The 12,704-nt window shown below is 34.8% G+C and overlaps 1 protein-coding gene across 1 annotated transcript in view; it reads left to right on the forward strand.

Annotated features, from left to right (window-relative positions):
• Positions 1-12,704, forward strand: part of CCDC132 (coiled-coil domain containing 132) — a 139,247-nt gene that overhangs the window by 75,812 nt on the left and 50,731 nt on the right. The window contains exons 17-18 of the mRNA XM_012647392.1: positions 1,724-1,731; positions 2,045-2,151. Coding sequence (XP_012502846.1) covers positions 1,724-1,731; positions 2,045-2,151 — 115 coding nt within the window. The remainder of the gene's footprint in view (positions 1-1,723; positions 1,732-2,044; positions 2,152-12,704) is intronic.

The following is a 12,704-nucleotide window of genomic DNA, read 5'->3' on the forward strand; positions in this document are numbered from 1 at the left end:
AAATAGTTGTATGAAAAGTTCTACTTAGCAAAACCTTTATTGGCATTTTACAAATCAGTTCATTTAACTGTGAGTTTGGATTTTTATTGTGTACAAAAAAAAATCATTGGTTTGGCCATTTAAAAATTTTTAAATGGCTATAAAAGAGCAGTTTTAAAGTAGCTTTTCTTTTGATTTTTACAGCTTATTTGACATGCTTTTTGCAGCAACATTCTAATTCCTTTTTTATGGTGTCACAAAGTTAAATAGTTATGTTTTCAAATCTTTTAAAAATTACTTTATTAACTGATGAAAATATTGGGTGTAATCAATGAGCTTTTAATTTAGAGATGAACAGTTTTTCACAAGGAAAAAAAACTTTAGCTTTATAAAATGAATGCTGACTTTGGGGGCAATTTATGCTTTACATATATCAGAAAACCTCAAGGAGGAAAGTGATAATTTGTTTTGTATGCAGCGTTCTTGAGTCAATCTAGTAAATACAGAAAGTCTACACTTATTTTTCCAATGTCATTTGTGTTCACTATTTGAAACTTCTATTAAGGTTTCCTATTAGTGGTTGAGCTTTGTTTTACGCTAAACTGAACCATTCAGAACTATGATATTAATAATTATATTAGACTTTTTTTGTCACCTTCTTCCAATTAAATGGCACTGATTCTGGTATGCTGAACGGAATTAAATGCATGACTATCAGACATTTAGCGACCAAAAATATACTTTCTTCTGAATGATAGGTTTAAGTATACTCTTCCCTACCCTCTAACCTCAGGGTTCCTAGACAATACTTGATTAATTTGAAACCCTGACTGAAACAATTCTGTCCTTACAAGTAAGTAATTCATGTAGTTGAGGATATTTTAATTGGGAAAATTTGTTTCTGTTGGTTTTTGTGTATATTTAAATATCTACAGTTATGATCTACTGTGAACTAAATAGAACTATTTTGTTGATGGTCTTCATTAGGTATATTTTGGCCAAAAAGGAAGCTCTATTTGAATTGAAATGAACAAGTAAAATAGTGTCTGCCAGTACATGTATATATACCTCCATTTTTGGTAGGGTTACTGCAGCCTCTTAAACTACTGTCTAACTTACCCCTAAGAAGTTTGAATTATGTGAATTAGTAACTGAAGCCAGTCAGTTAATAGTTACTATCAATTCCAACTTCTAAGTGTCTCTTGGATTTATCAATTTTCTCATATTTCACCACTACCATTCTAGTTCATGCCAAAACTATCTCTGTGCCAGATTGTTAAATCAGCTCCATCACCTTGGCCTCTTGTCTACAGTCTTGCCCCATTCCAATCCATTCTTAGATACAAATCTAGATTTTTTTCTTAGATACAAATTTAATCATGCCATCTTCCTGGTTAATTTTTTTAGTGGCTCACCACTGCATTCAAGATAAGGTTCATACTCCTTAAGTTTAATTGCTTTCAGTGATCTAGCCTTTATTTACCTCTTTCCTTGTCACTTTTCCTCTGCCCACTTGTTCTACATGCTAGCATAGTGACCTCCTTGTACTTCTCTGAGCACCCTTTATTCTCTCTGACCTCTGACTCTGTTACATGCTGCCCCTTTTTTCCTGCACTTGCCATAGAACTTCTACTTTTCTTTTGATTTAATGCTACCCCTCAACCCCAAACACTGCCATCATATCTTATACTTAATTCAGATTTTAAGGAGGGAATTTTTCATGTTTATAAATTTCTGAAATCAGGAAACATGGTATGTTTACACCTAGATGTATAATTTCCCTGGAAAATCTGATTTTTTAAAGTGATATAGCTTTTTACAACGGTTAATAACATCTTAGAATCAAAGAAATGCATTATGGTACATTACTTCTTTACTTATTACTCTTCCATCTGGACTGTAAATTCTGTAAGGAGAAGAGGTTAATCTCTATGTCCCTACCTGACAAATAGGAAGATTTTCAGTAAATAATTAGTGAATGAAGGATAGAGCCTAAGCTAAATAACTTACTGGTTTATTATTTGACAACTCTAATTGCAATTCTGTTTTATTTTTCCATATTAAGTGTTTCTCGAGAAACCCTAAAAAGTAGGAAGAAATCAGATTACAGTCTAAATAAAGTGAATGCACCTATTTTAACAAATACAACATTGAATGTAATAAGACTTGTTGGTAAGTAGCTATACCTTTTTTTTAAAAAAAAAACAAAACATTATAGCAGTTAAATTAGTGTATTTTGTTACTGAATGATTTTTACTTGGGGTTTCCATTATATGATAGTGTCCTTCACAGTGAGGGATTTAAGATTATCATATGTCAGTGCTTCTCATCTTAAATGTTCCAAATAGTATAATACTAATATTAATGTCAATTTCTCTTTTTCAGTTATTTATGTGTTAACTCTTTGTATTTTCCAATTTTTCTAAAACATTTCAGTTAATTAAAATGTGCTGAAAAATTCTCTAGGGAAGTTAGAAGTACATGTAGGATGATGGTAGTAACAGTTTCACATGTACACAATATTTTTCTACTTAATTGTTTCATAGATCTTTATAATCTTCCTGTCAGGCAGAGTGAGTAGTGATTCTCTGGTATTTTCAGACACAAGGGTTCTATAAACTAAATGTTCATATCATAGGAAGTTTTGTTCTCATTACAGATAAGACCTTTATTGATGATTTAGTAGAAGGCAAACCACATGAAGAAATGCCATTTTAAATATTCAGGTTTGATGATGATGTGAATTTTTAATGCCAATATTTCAACATCTTATATCTCACAAATAGGTCTGTATATTTGACAAATAAGGTGATGTCATCTCACATTAATTTTCATCTATACCAATCATGAATTTTAGTGGTTTTCTGTAAAAATCTCTGTATTCTACTTTGGAAGATGGTATTTACCTATTGCCTAGTTTGATTAATTTGAGCTCTGATAAAATGGTCTGTGTTGTTTAGGATAATTTAGAAATTCCATTAATGAATAGGATAAAATGTACAGAATGCTTTTTTAGGAGTCCTGTTTTCTTTAGAGCAAAAATAGTTAACAATGAATTGAGAGGAAAAGAAAAGGTATACATTTTCATGACAAACAGAAAAATGAAAGATTCTAAAAAGCTATCCTGTGACTAATTATTGCCAGGGAAATTAGCTTTTCTTTTTTATCCAAGAAAGCTAACTGAACATAGTATCATGAATTACTCTTTAGAATTTATTGAATCAGAATTGGAAGGGTGCTGAGAGATCATTTGGTATGAACTCCCACAAAATAGGTTTTCTTTCCATAATGCCTCTAATATGTGATGACCATCTAGCCTTTGTTTTATGACTCACAGTCACCGGAATCATATTAATTTGCAGGACTACTCATTCTACCATTAGACTGATCTAATCGGTAGAAATCTCTTCCCTACAGTAAATCAAAATCTCTCTCTGTATTCTGTCTGTTAGTCTTGTTTCTGCCCTTAAGAGCAAAAAAGAGTAAGTCTGTGCTTTTTTTTCTCCTATTCTTCCATGTGGTCACTTTTCAGATACATGGTGGTAGTTATCCTGTCCTTCCTTTCCTCATACCCCCACCCTCTAATCCATTTTTTCAGGCTCAATGTGCTTAATTCATAAGTCCTCAGTGATAGAAATTCCACACCTTTCGGAATCCTTGTCATCCTCCTTAGCCTTCTAGACTTGGTAGTTTTTAGTGCCTGAACACACTAGTCAAGGTATAGTTTGATGCGGTCAGCTTTTGCTAGATTATGTTGAAGGAACAAACAACCCTGATGTATCAGTGACTTTCAGTCACAAGATTTTATTTTTCACCCATGATACATATTGTCTCCTGATCATCTGTAGCTTTGCTCCATGTGTCTCTTTATTCTGAGGTGCAGGTTGAAAGAATAGCATCAATATGGAACATGGGGAGAATAGCAAGAGCCGAACCATGTTTTGACTTTTTTTTTTTTTTTTTTGAGACAGAGTCTTGCTCAGTTGCCCTGGGTAGAGTGCAGTGGCATCATCATGGCTCTGCAACCTCAAACTCCTGGGCTCAAACGACCCTCTACTTCCTCTGACATGTCATGGCCAAAGCAAGTCAAGTTTGATAATGGAGGGGAGAAGTATGTTTCTATTCCAGGAAGCACTGTAGTTGAGGGAGAGAAGTGGACAGGGAGGTATAATGCTCTCACAGAGAATTGGAGTCTGGAGTGAGTGGAGCAGATAATTGGGAAAAAGAATACAATCAGCCATGTCTAAGTAGTTTTTTATATTTTCTGCCTTATCCAGTTCAAAAGAAACTAGAGGTAGTCATGTTTTTTAGTCTAAAAGGCATATACACATTAGAATCAAAGCAAACAAAATATAAGACTAAAACAAAATTGAGGAGGGGGGACATATTTTATCATACGTAAATGCAAACATCCAATGCAGCTCTTAACTTCTTGGTACGCATAAGGAAATTGAAGAAATAATGTATTCCACTGTTCTCGTTGTTTGAGAAAAGAATACTTGCCCTTATAACAATGCTAGAAATGAGCTCCTGGTACTAAATTCAGAAGATAGTAACAACAGATTCTCGTATAAGGATTACTGATCAATGTAGCAGACATTGTTTTTTAACAGTATTTAAAAGTAGGACACAGTTTTGAGTAAAACCTTACTCCATGAACAGAATCTGGTCATTGTAATTTCAGCCTCCACCATCATCATGTCTTTGCTGGAGTTGCAATTAAGAAACAATGCTGGGTATGATAATTTAACTTTCTTCTCATTTAGGGCTCAGATTAGGTGCTGCCATTATCCTCCACCTCCTCCCTGTAGACTTTTAGGCCTATCACTTTCTCTCCCTAGGATGTATTTATCTTCAGTTTGTACATATTCATAAAATAGAACTTCAAGGAAACCATTCTCTCAGGGGTCTCCGACTTAGTAAAATGTACTATTTTATCCCCTGTTGTTATTGCATAGAGGTACCCGAAGATTATAAACTGACACAGGCAATGCCTCTTCTTACAAAGGGAGAAGTACAATTGTGTAAATAAGATAAATTTTTGGTGCCTGGGAAGATGAAGGAACTAATTATTGAGTAGTTAGGAAACACATTTTAGAACATTAAAGGCATACTCAAAATGTCCTTTTCAAGTAATATTTACTTGGCAGATAACTAGGAGAGTTTAAACAAAAGAATGTTAATGGGGCTTCCTTGCCCCAGGTGGTACCTGAATCTATTAGAGAGGCTCAGGGAGGCTTTCTGCTAGTACAGAGGACTAATCAGAACACTCGCTCTTGTAAAGAGAAAATCCTGTCAGCCTGATGATTTCCTGCTGAGGCAGAGACAGAGAGGCAGAGAAATTTTAGGGAATGTGTCTCCTCGCTGAAACAGCCTTGGTATTCAAGGTTCTCTCTCCTGGAGTCAGCTCTTACCTCAGCAGGTGTGATAGGTCTGGGGAATAGGAGGTAGGTTGCCAAAGTCCATGCTTGTAATAACTACAGACCTTACAACAACAAAATGGTTACTTTAGTAGCTGGAAAAATACACACTAGCACATGAATCAAGATTTCAAATGAAACTAGAATATGTACATCTAAGGAATATTTTGGCATAGTATGGCAGAGATGCAGCTTATGTGGTGGAGAGAACACAGAAATGGGAGGGAAGAGATCCACTTCTTCATTGGCACATTCTTTTCAGTGGGGCATTATTTTATTTTGTTATTGAATATTTTAAATTAGAAGATAATGCATGAAAATGATTTTAAAAACCCAAGATGTAAGCGGAACCCCTTGACTCCCAAGTCTCCTTCCTCAGAGAAAACTACTCAGTTTCTCCTATTTTCTTTTGGAAATATTAGTATGCTTTCACAAGTATATTTAATATGTGTATCTCTTCTCCCCTGTTTTTTGTTGTTTTTATTTATTTCAAAAATTTTCTCACACCATGTGTACTGTTCTTTATCTGGCTTTTTTTTTTTTTTTTTTACTTCCACTATCTCAAGGGTACACTTAAACTATCGTAATATATTACATATCTTAGTATGTACAGATCTCATTCTTTTTCATGGTCCTATCGTATAGATGTGCCACAATTTATTTTATACATCCTCTATTTTTGAATATTTACATTGTTTTGAGTCATTTGATACTTCAAATTTCCACAGCAAATATCCTTGAAGAAATAAATATCTTTGTATATAAATATAGCTATAAGGTATACTCCTAAAAATGCTTCCTCCAGCTGGATCAACATTTACAGTTTTGATGGACATTCTATATGAGGTTACTAAAAAGCTTACTAAAGAGGTTCTGTTAGTTTACCCATTCACCAACAATATTTGAGTGTATCTCTTTTTCCCAGTCTCTCAGCAACACTGTGTATTGTCTAGCTTCAGATGCTTGCCACTCTGATATGTTAGAAATTGCATCTCATTCAAAAATGTATTTAATTATGAGTGAGTTTAAGCATCTTGTCATATGCTTAAAAGACATTTCTGTTATTTGTGAACTCTACTTATTCATATCTATTGCCCCTTCTTCCTTCCTCCCTCCCTCCTTTCTTCCCTTTTTTTTTTTTTTTTAAGAGATGGGGTCTCACTCTGTTGCCCGAGCTGGAGTGCAGGGCTGTGATTATAGCTCACTGCACCCTCAAATGCTGGGCTCAAGTGATCCTTCATAGCTGGGACTACAGGCATACGCCACCACACCTGGCTAATTTTTGTACTTTTTTGTAGAGAAGGGGTTGCCCAGGGCTATGTTGCCCAGGCTGTTCTCAACCCCTGGCTTCAAGTGATCTTCCCGCCTTGGCCTCCCAAAGTGCTAGGATTACAGGTGTGAACTACTGCACCTTGCCTCATTGCTCATTTTTCTATAATAAGGAAATTATATGTTTTAATTTCTACACTAAGGAAACCATTTCTGCCTTGTGTATTGCACTCATTCATTTTCAATCCAACAGATTCTTTTGTTTGTTTGTTTTAAGCTGCTACCTTGTTCCAGGCACTTTGCTAGCTCTTTGAGATACAGTCATGAAGAAGACATAGTCTTTGTACTTAAGGAGCACAACATGGGAAATAACATTCAAAAGAAAAAATTTACAACAATGTGATGTTGTAAGTGTAAATAAACAGAAAAGAGGCAGAGGGAAAGGATGATTATTAACTTTCCTTTTTGGGTAGCAGGTGAGCACAGAAACCTAGGAAACAGCAATGGATGTGGATATATTGGAGGGGCAGACAGCAGGAGAAGCCAGTGAAGGAGGTCGTGAATCAATGGTAGAGAGGCGGGAGAAAAACTGGGCAAAGAGGAGGTCTTGAGAACCAAGGGATGAGGGCCTGTCGAGAAGAAAGAAGGACCATGCTTTATTGATCTTTTATGATCATCTAAGCCATTAATTCTAAAATTTTAGCATGGATAATAATCACCTAGAGGACTTGTTAAACATAGATTGCTGGGCTCCATCCCCAGAATATCTGATTTGGTGAGTCTGGGGTGTAACCTGAGAATGTGCACCTTTAACAAGTTTCCAGGTAATATTGATGCCGCTGATCCAGGAAAACTTTGAGAACCATTGGTTCCTTTCTGTGTTTTCCTAATTAAAATGTCAAACAATGTGTATTTAAATAACAGGGAAAGTCTTAATTGTATAATAGGTAATTCAAGTGGTAGTTTCTTTTACTCTTTATGAATGTAAGTAATCATACAATTGTTTTCAAAATATCCTTGTTTCAGATACAATGAAATCTTAAGTGCAATCTTATAAAAGTATCACAATACCTTTTTTGTTTTAAAAATTTAAAACCTTGTTTTAAATAATTCAATTAAAAGTTATCTTTTATCAGACAATATTTTTGTATGTAATGTTTAAGGAAAAAATTTTTCATTCTCCTTAATTTAGCTTATGTGTCAGTATTTCTATATTAATAATATTGTTATATACTATATTAATGAGATGACAATATATTATTATTTATATATTATTTACATGAATTTATAAACACTTTAGAAGTATTTTCTGAGTTGCTAGCTGTTTGTACAGCATGATATATTTTGAGAGGATAACTCTAGAAGCACCATTGCTCAGTACATGTCACAAGAAGATGACATGGGAGATTTTGGGGGCTAAGATACAATATCTAGACAACAGAATAAAAACTGATACCCAGGCATTTAGTTAATGGTCCTGTTAATTTTTTACTCTGGTCTTCACTTCATTGTTCAATACCTTTTTCTAAATTGTTCAAGCTGAACTAACTTCCTTTTCCTTTCCTTTATGCCTCATTTATAGAGTTTCCAGTTTGCCTTTTTGTATATGCTTTTATGCCTTTATATGCTATTAATATCCATTGATGATTTCTTGAATTAGTGTATTGTAATAAGACTAATGCACATTCTTCCAACTTAGATTCTATTTTTGCTCTTGTCCCGTCAGATTATAAGTTCCTACAGATAACATTCTTCCAACTTAGATTCTGTTTTTGCTCTTGTCCCGTCAGATTATAAGTTCCTACAGATGAGAATAGAGTCCGAGTCATTTTTGTGGCAGCTGTATATTGCACCCAGCCAAGTGCATTTTGCTTTTTTAGTTGTCCAATATATGTTGGACTGACAAACCTTAATTTTTAAAATTTGAATATTGGAGAAACCCTTTTTCTTCTCTTGTCATAATCCACAATGAGAGAAACTTCCCTCCATATTTCCAGCATTTCTATATCCCTTCCTCTACCCAGGAGGTGTGGATGTCTGATTGATGAAAACCTGTGTTCTCCTGGGCCACCTTTCATGTGGCAACCATACTGCTTTCTGTGTCTCCCACTCATGAGTTGGTAAGGCAGGCCCACTGTTTATTCTCTTGTTTCTGGTTCTTGTCCATGCTGCTACTTGGTTGGTTTTTTTTCCCCCAATCCCTCTCTGTGTTTCTTCCCCCATGGTCTAAAATTGGAATGAGACAATTTAAACAATGTTTCTCCTGTGAAGCTTTTTCTCATCTCCAGATCAGGTTAGATGTAACATCCTATACTTCTCCTTATTGTATTCATCATAGTTATAATTACCTTAAAGTAATAGCAATAGCTAAGATTTCTTAATTGTGTGTATATGCTGTGTAAACACATATCATATGCTGTGTAGATGCTTCATATGCATTTTCTCATGAATTCTTCACAATATCCGTTCTACACATCAAATAACTGAAGCTCAGAGAGATAAATAACTTGCCTTATATATCACACATCTGTTAAGTATTAGAACCCAGACTGTCTTATCCCAGAGCCAGTAAGCTCTTAACCTTTCATGCTTCACAGCTATTGGAGGAAATCAAGAACATTAACTCTCATTCCTAACAAAGTTAATTATTCACAGATCAGAAAGGATATACTGTAGCTTGGAGGTAGGAATAGGAAGCTCTTGCAGTTGATAAGTTTGGAAGAGATGCCTTTCCTGGTCATCTGTGCTGTATTAGATAACCCTCAGTGTTCCCAAAGCATGCCTTGTCTGCTTCTCCCACTGTGCCCTCTCTGTGGGGAACTCTGGGAGGAGGAAGAGATAGAGCATCCTCTGAACCACTGATCTTGAACTACTGATCACATTTTTTAAACTAGGCAGGCTAACTTCAGAGCCTTGCGTTTATGTTTTTATCAAGGTAGTACATCTCACAGTAACACATTAAATAGTAAGTAAGAGCTTGTGATGAAAAGCACTTCCAGCAGCGTGGAGGCAATTTCTTGGTCTGTTTCTATTCAAGTTATTTCCTGAGAAAGGGTGATGAGAAGTAAATGTTTTGAATTCATGTCAGTATGAAAATGTCTTTATTCTGCTCTTTTACTTGAATGACAATTTAGTGGTGAGTAGAGGTGTAGATTAAAAATTATTTTCTTTGGAACTTTGAAACTTTCAGTGTTCTATTTATTCTCTTGCAGGTGAATTTGTCTCTCTCTTTCTCTTTGTGTTTTGTGTTTCTGTCTCTCTCTCACTGAAAGCTTTTATTATTTTCTTTCCTTTATGTTCCAAAATTCTATGTTGATATGTGTAGGTGTGATTTATTTTTCATTAAGTGTATTTGATAGTTTGAGACTCTGAATTTCAATCTGAAGGGTCTTGTGTTTCTCAGCTATGGCTGATACTAGTATTTCTTTGATGAGTTCCAGCGTTGTATTTTCTGTATTCTCTTTTTTTTCTTTTGATTTTCCCTTATTCACGTGTTTAGTCTCTTAAGTTGGTCCTTTATGTCTCATATTTTCCTCTGATGTTTTCCATATTTTTATCTTTTTGCTTGTACCTTTTGGGAGACTTCCTTTTTTTCCCATTTTTTAAATTTAACTTTATATTTTTAAAAATCATATCTTTACATTTAAGAGCACTTTCATGTTCTGGTTTTTGTCTACACTCTCCTGTTACAGGGTTTTATATAATATTACATTTTTCTTTTTTAGCTCAAATTATTCTATATCCTCTGAGATCAGCTTTTTATTTTCACCCTCTTAAGTTTTCCTCATATGTATGGTGATTTTTCATTATCTATTCATATTGAAAATAGAAGACCTACATAGCTGTTGTGAGTTTCTCCTGAGTGATTAGAACTGTGTTTGAGCTGGTTCTTTCTCATCAGTGGGAATTCTTACCACTGCGTGGAGTAGGACAGGGCTAGGTGGATTTACTGGTAGCCTTTACTTTATGGGGACAGATCCCTAAAATTTCAGAATAAGGTAGAAGCCTTAGCTTTCTTAATTTATTACTTTTTAAAGTTTGCTCTATTTTCTTTTCATTTGGTTGGTTTATATACTTGTTTTAGAGAGGAACCCTACTGGTTTTATTTTTTATTTTTATTTATTTATTTTTGTGTGGGTGTTGGGGGATGGGTGTAAATTCTGGCAGCCTGTACCTCTAACTGCTAGAGAGAGGAATAGTGGTAAGGGGGGCATGTAGACTGGTACAGTTTGTCCCATGCGTGGACCTGCATTTTCATCTTTTTTCAGCCCCATTTCTGACTTTGCCTGTAGCAGCTTGAGTCTAAGCAGTTACTGCCCTATTGAATAGCTTCCATCCTCTTTGTGGCCCTCTTAGGGTTTATTGGCTGCCTTATGTTTTTCCATCAACCTATTCCCATCCACTGTCTGTCATCCAGAACGAACGTTTTGAGATGTCATTTGTTTTGAGATGAGAAATGTCAGAACATTTCTAGACCAGGAGTTGGCAAACTATAGCCTGCAGGCCAAATCAGGCTAGCTTCTTGTTTTTGTAAATGAAGTTTTATTGGAATAGTCATGCTCTTTGTTTACACATTTTCCATGGCTGCTTTTGTGCTATAGCGACAGAGTTGAGCAGTTGAAACAGAGACCAGCAGAGCTGAATAGTTGCCACACTGTATGGTGTGCAAAGCCTAAACTATCTACTATTTAGGCCTTTACAAGGAAAGGTTTGCCAACACTTGGTCTAAAAAATTTTTGAGATTTTTCATTTTCTTGTGTTCAAACTCACCTGCTATTGTCTTCTTACCCTCTTCTCTTCATAGATATGGGCTTAATTGATTGTACAATCCTATTTTAATTCAGTAGAGTCTGAGGAGGTACATAAGCCTCTTCAGGCCTCTAAAGACCTACTCTCTGCCTGTTTTGCCCTCTTGAACTGGAAAGACAGAGTCCTGTCCCTTATACACTGTAATATACTGACAACCTGCTTTTTGATTGTTGTCCTCCACGTATGACCTTTTAAGATGCAGCAGCAGGGACTCTGCAATTTCCTGTGCCTTAACACAAGGCCAAGCACATAGTAAGCCTTCAAAGAGTATTTGGTGGATGAACAAATGAATGAATGAATGGATATCTTTATGTTTAACATTTTTTTTCAGAGTTGTGAGGAATTTTTTTTTCCTTCTGAATATACGTCTAAAATAGCCTTTACCTAGTAATAATTTATTTTTATGTACTTTCTCAAGATTATATGAAAAATGATTAATCTGATTAGCAATGGAGAGGACTTTGTATTCTAGATGCGTATCACTCCACTTATTTTGCGTTCCACTTCATTCTGCTTGATCATCTTTTTCTTTTACTAATTAATGTAATACATTACTTTTCCATTTTTTCTTCACAGTGGCATGTTATTTTATGTGTTAACAGTTACAGCTTAAATAACCGTGTGTTTCGTAACTAAGAAAATACCTGCATGATGATCCAGAATGTTCTAGGAGCATATATTTTAAATATTTTTCAAATGTGATTTTCAGAAAAAAGTCTGAACGTATGAAGTAATTGTGAAAGATGATTCTGAAACAAAAGACTTGTAAATAGGAATAAGAATAGAATCTGAGTTGAATTGTTTTTTACTTTGTTGTTTCTCTTCCTGACCATCTGATTTTTATTTCAAATCATCTCTCACTAAAGTAAGACAGATTTACTGAATTCTTACATAAAGAAATGGTTTTGATAGTAGACATTTCCATTAGAGTGAGTTTGTCATTTCTTGTACTGCAATTAATGTATTTTCTCTTGAGTTGTGGTGTCTTTAATATAGTACCAATTTAAAATTTCTAGCAGTTACATGAAGTAGAGCCAGCACGTGAATTACTTGCTCATTTGGAAATTAAGCAAATGGCCTATTTTAACATCTTACTTCTGCAGAAGAAGGTATAGAGCATTTTTAATAAATATGCTTCTTTCCCTATTATTTCCTGTTAAAAAAAATGGAATTAAGGACTTGTAGTTATTTGTCCTTTGATTCAGTCTGTCTCTCACAAACCCTTCC

The sequence above is a fragment of the Propithecus coquereli genome, unplaced genomic scaffold (assembly GCF_000956105.1).
Source record: "Propithecus coquereli isolate 6110/MARCELLA unplaced genomic scaffold, Pcoq_1.0 Scaffold108, whole genome shotgun sequence".
In the NCBI taxonomy this organism is placed as follows: Eukaryota; Metazoa; Chordata; class Mammalia; order Primates; family Indriidae; genus Propithecus; species Propithecus coquereli.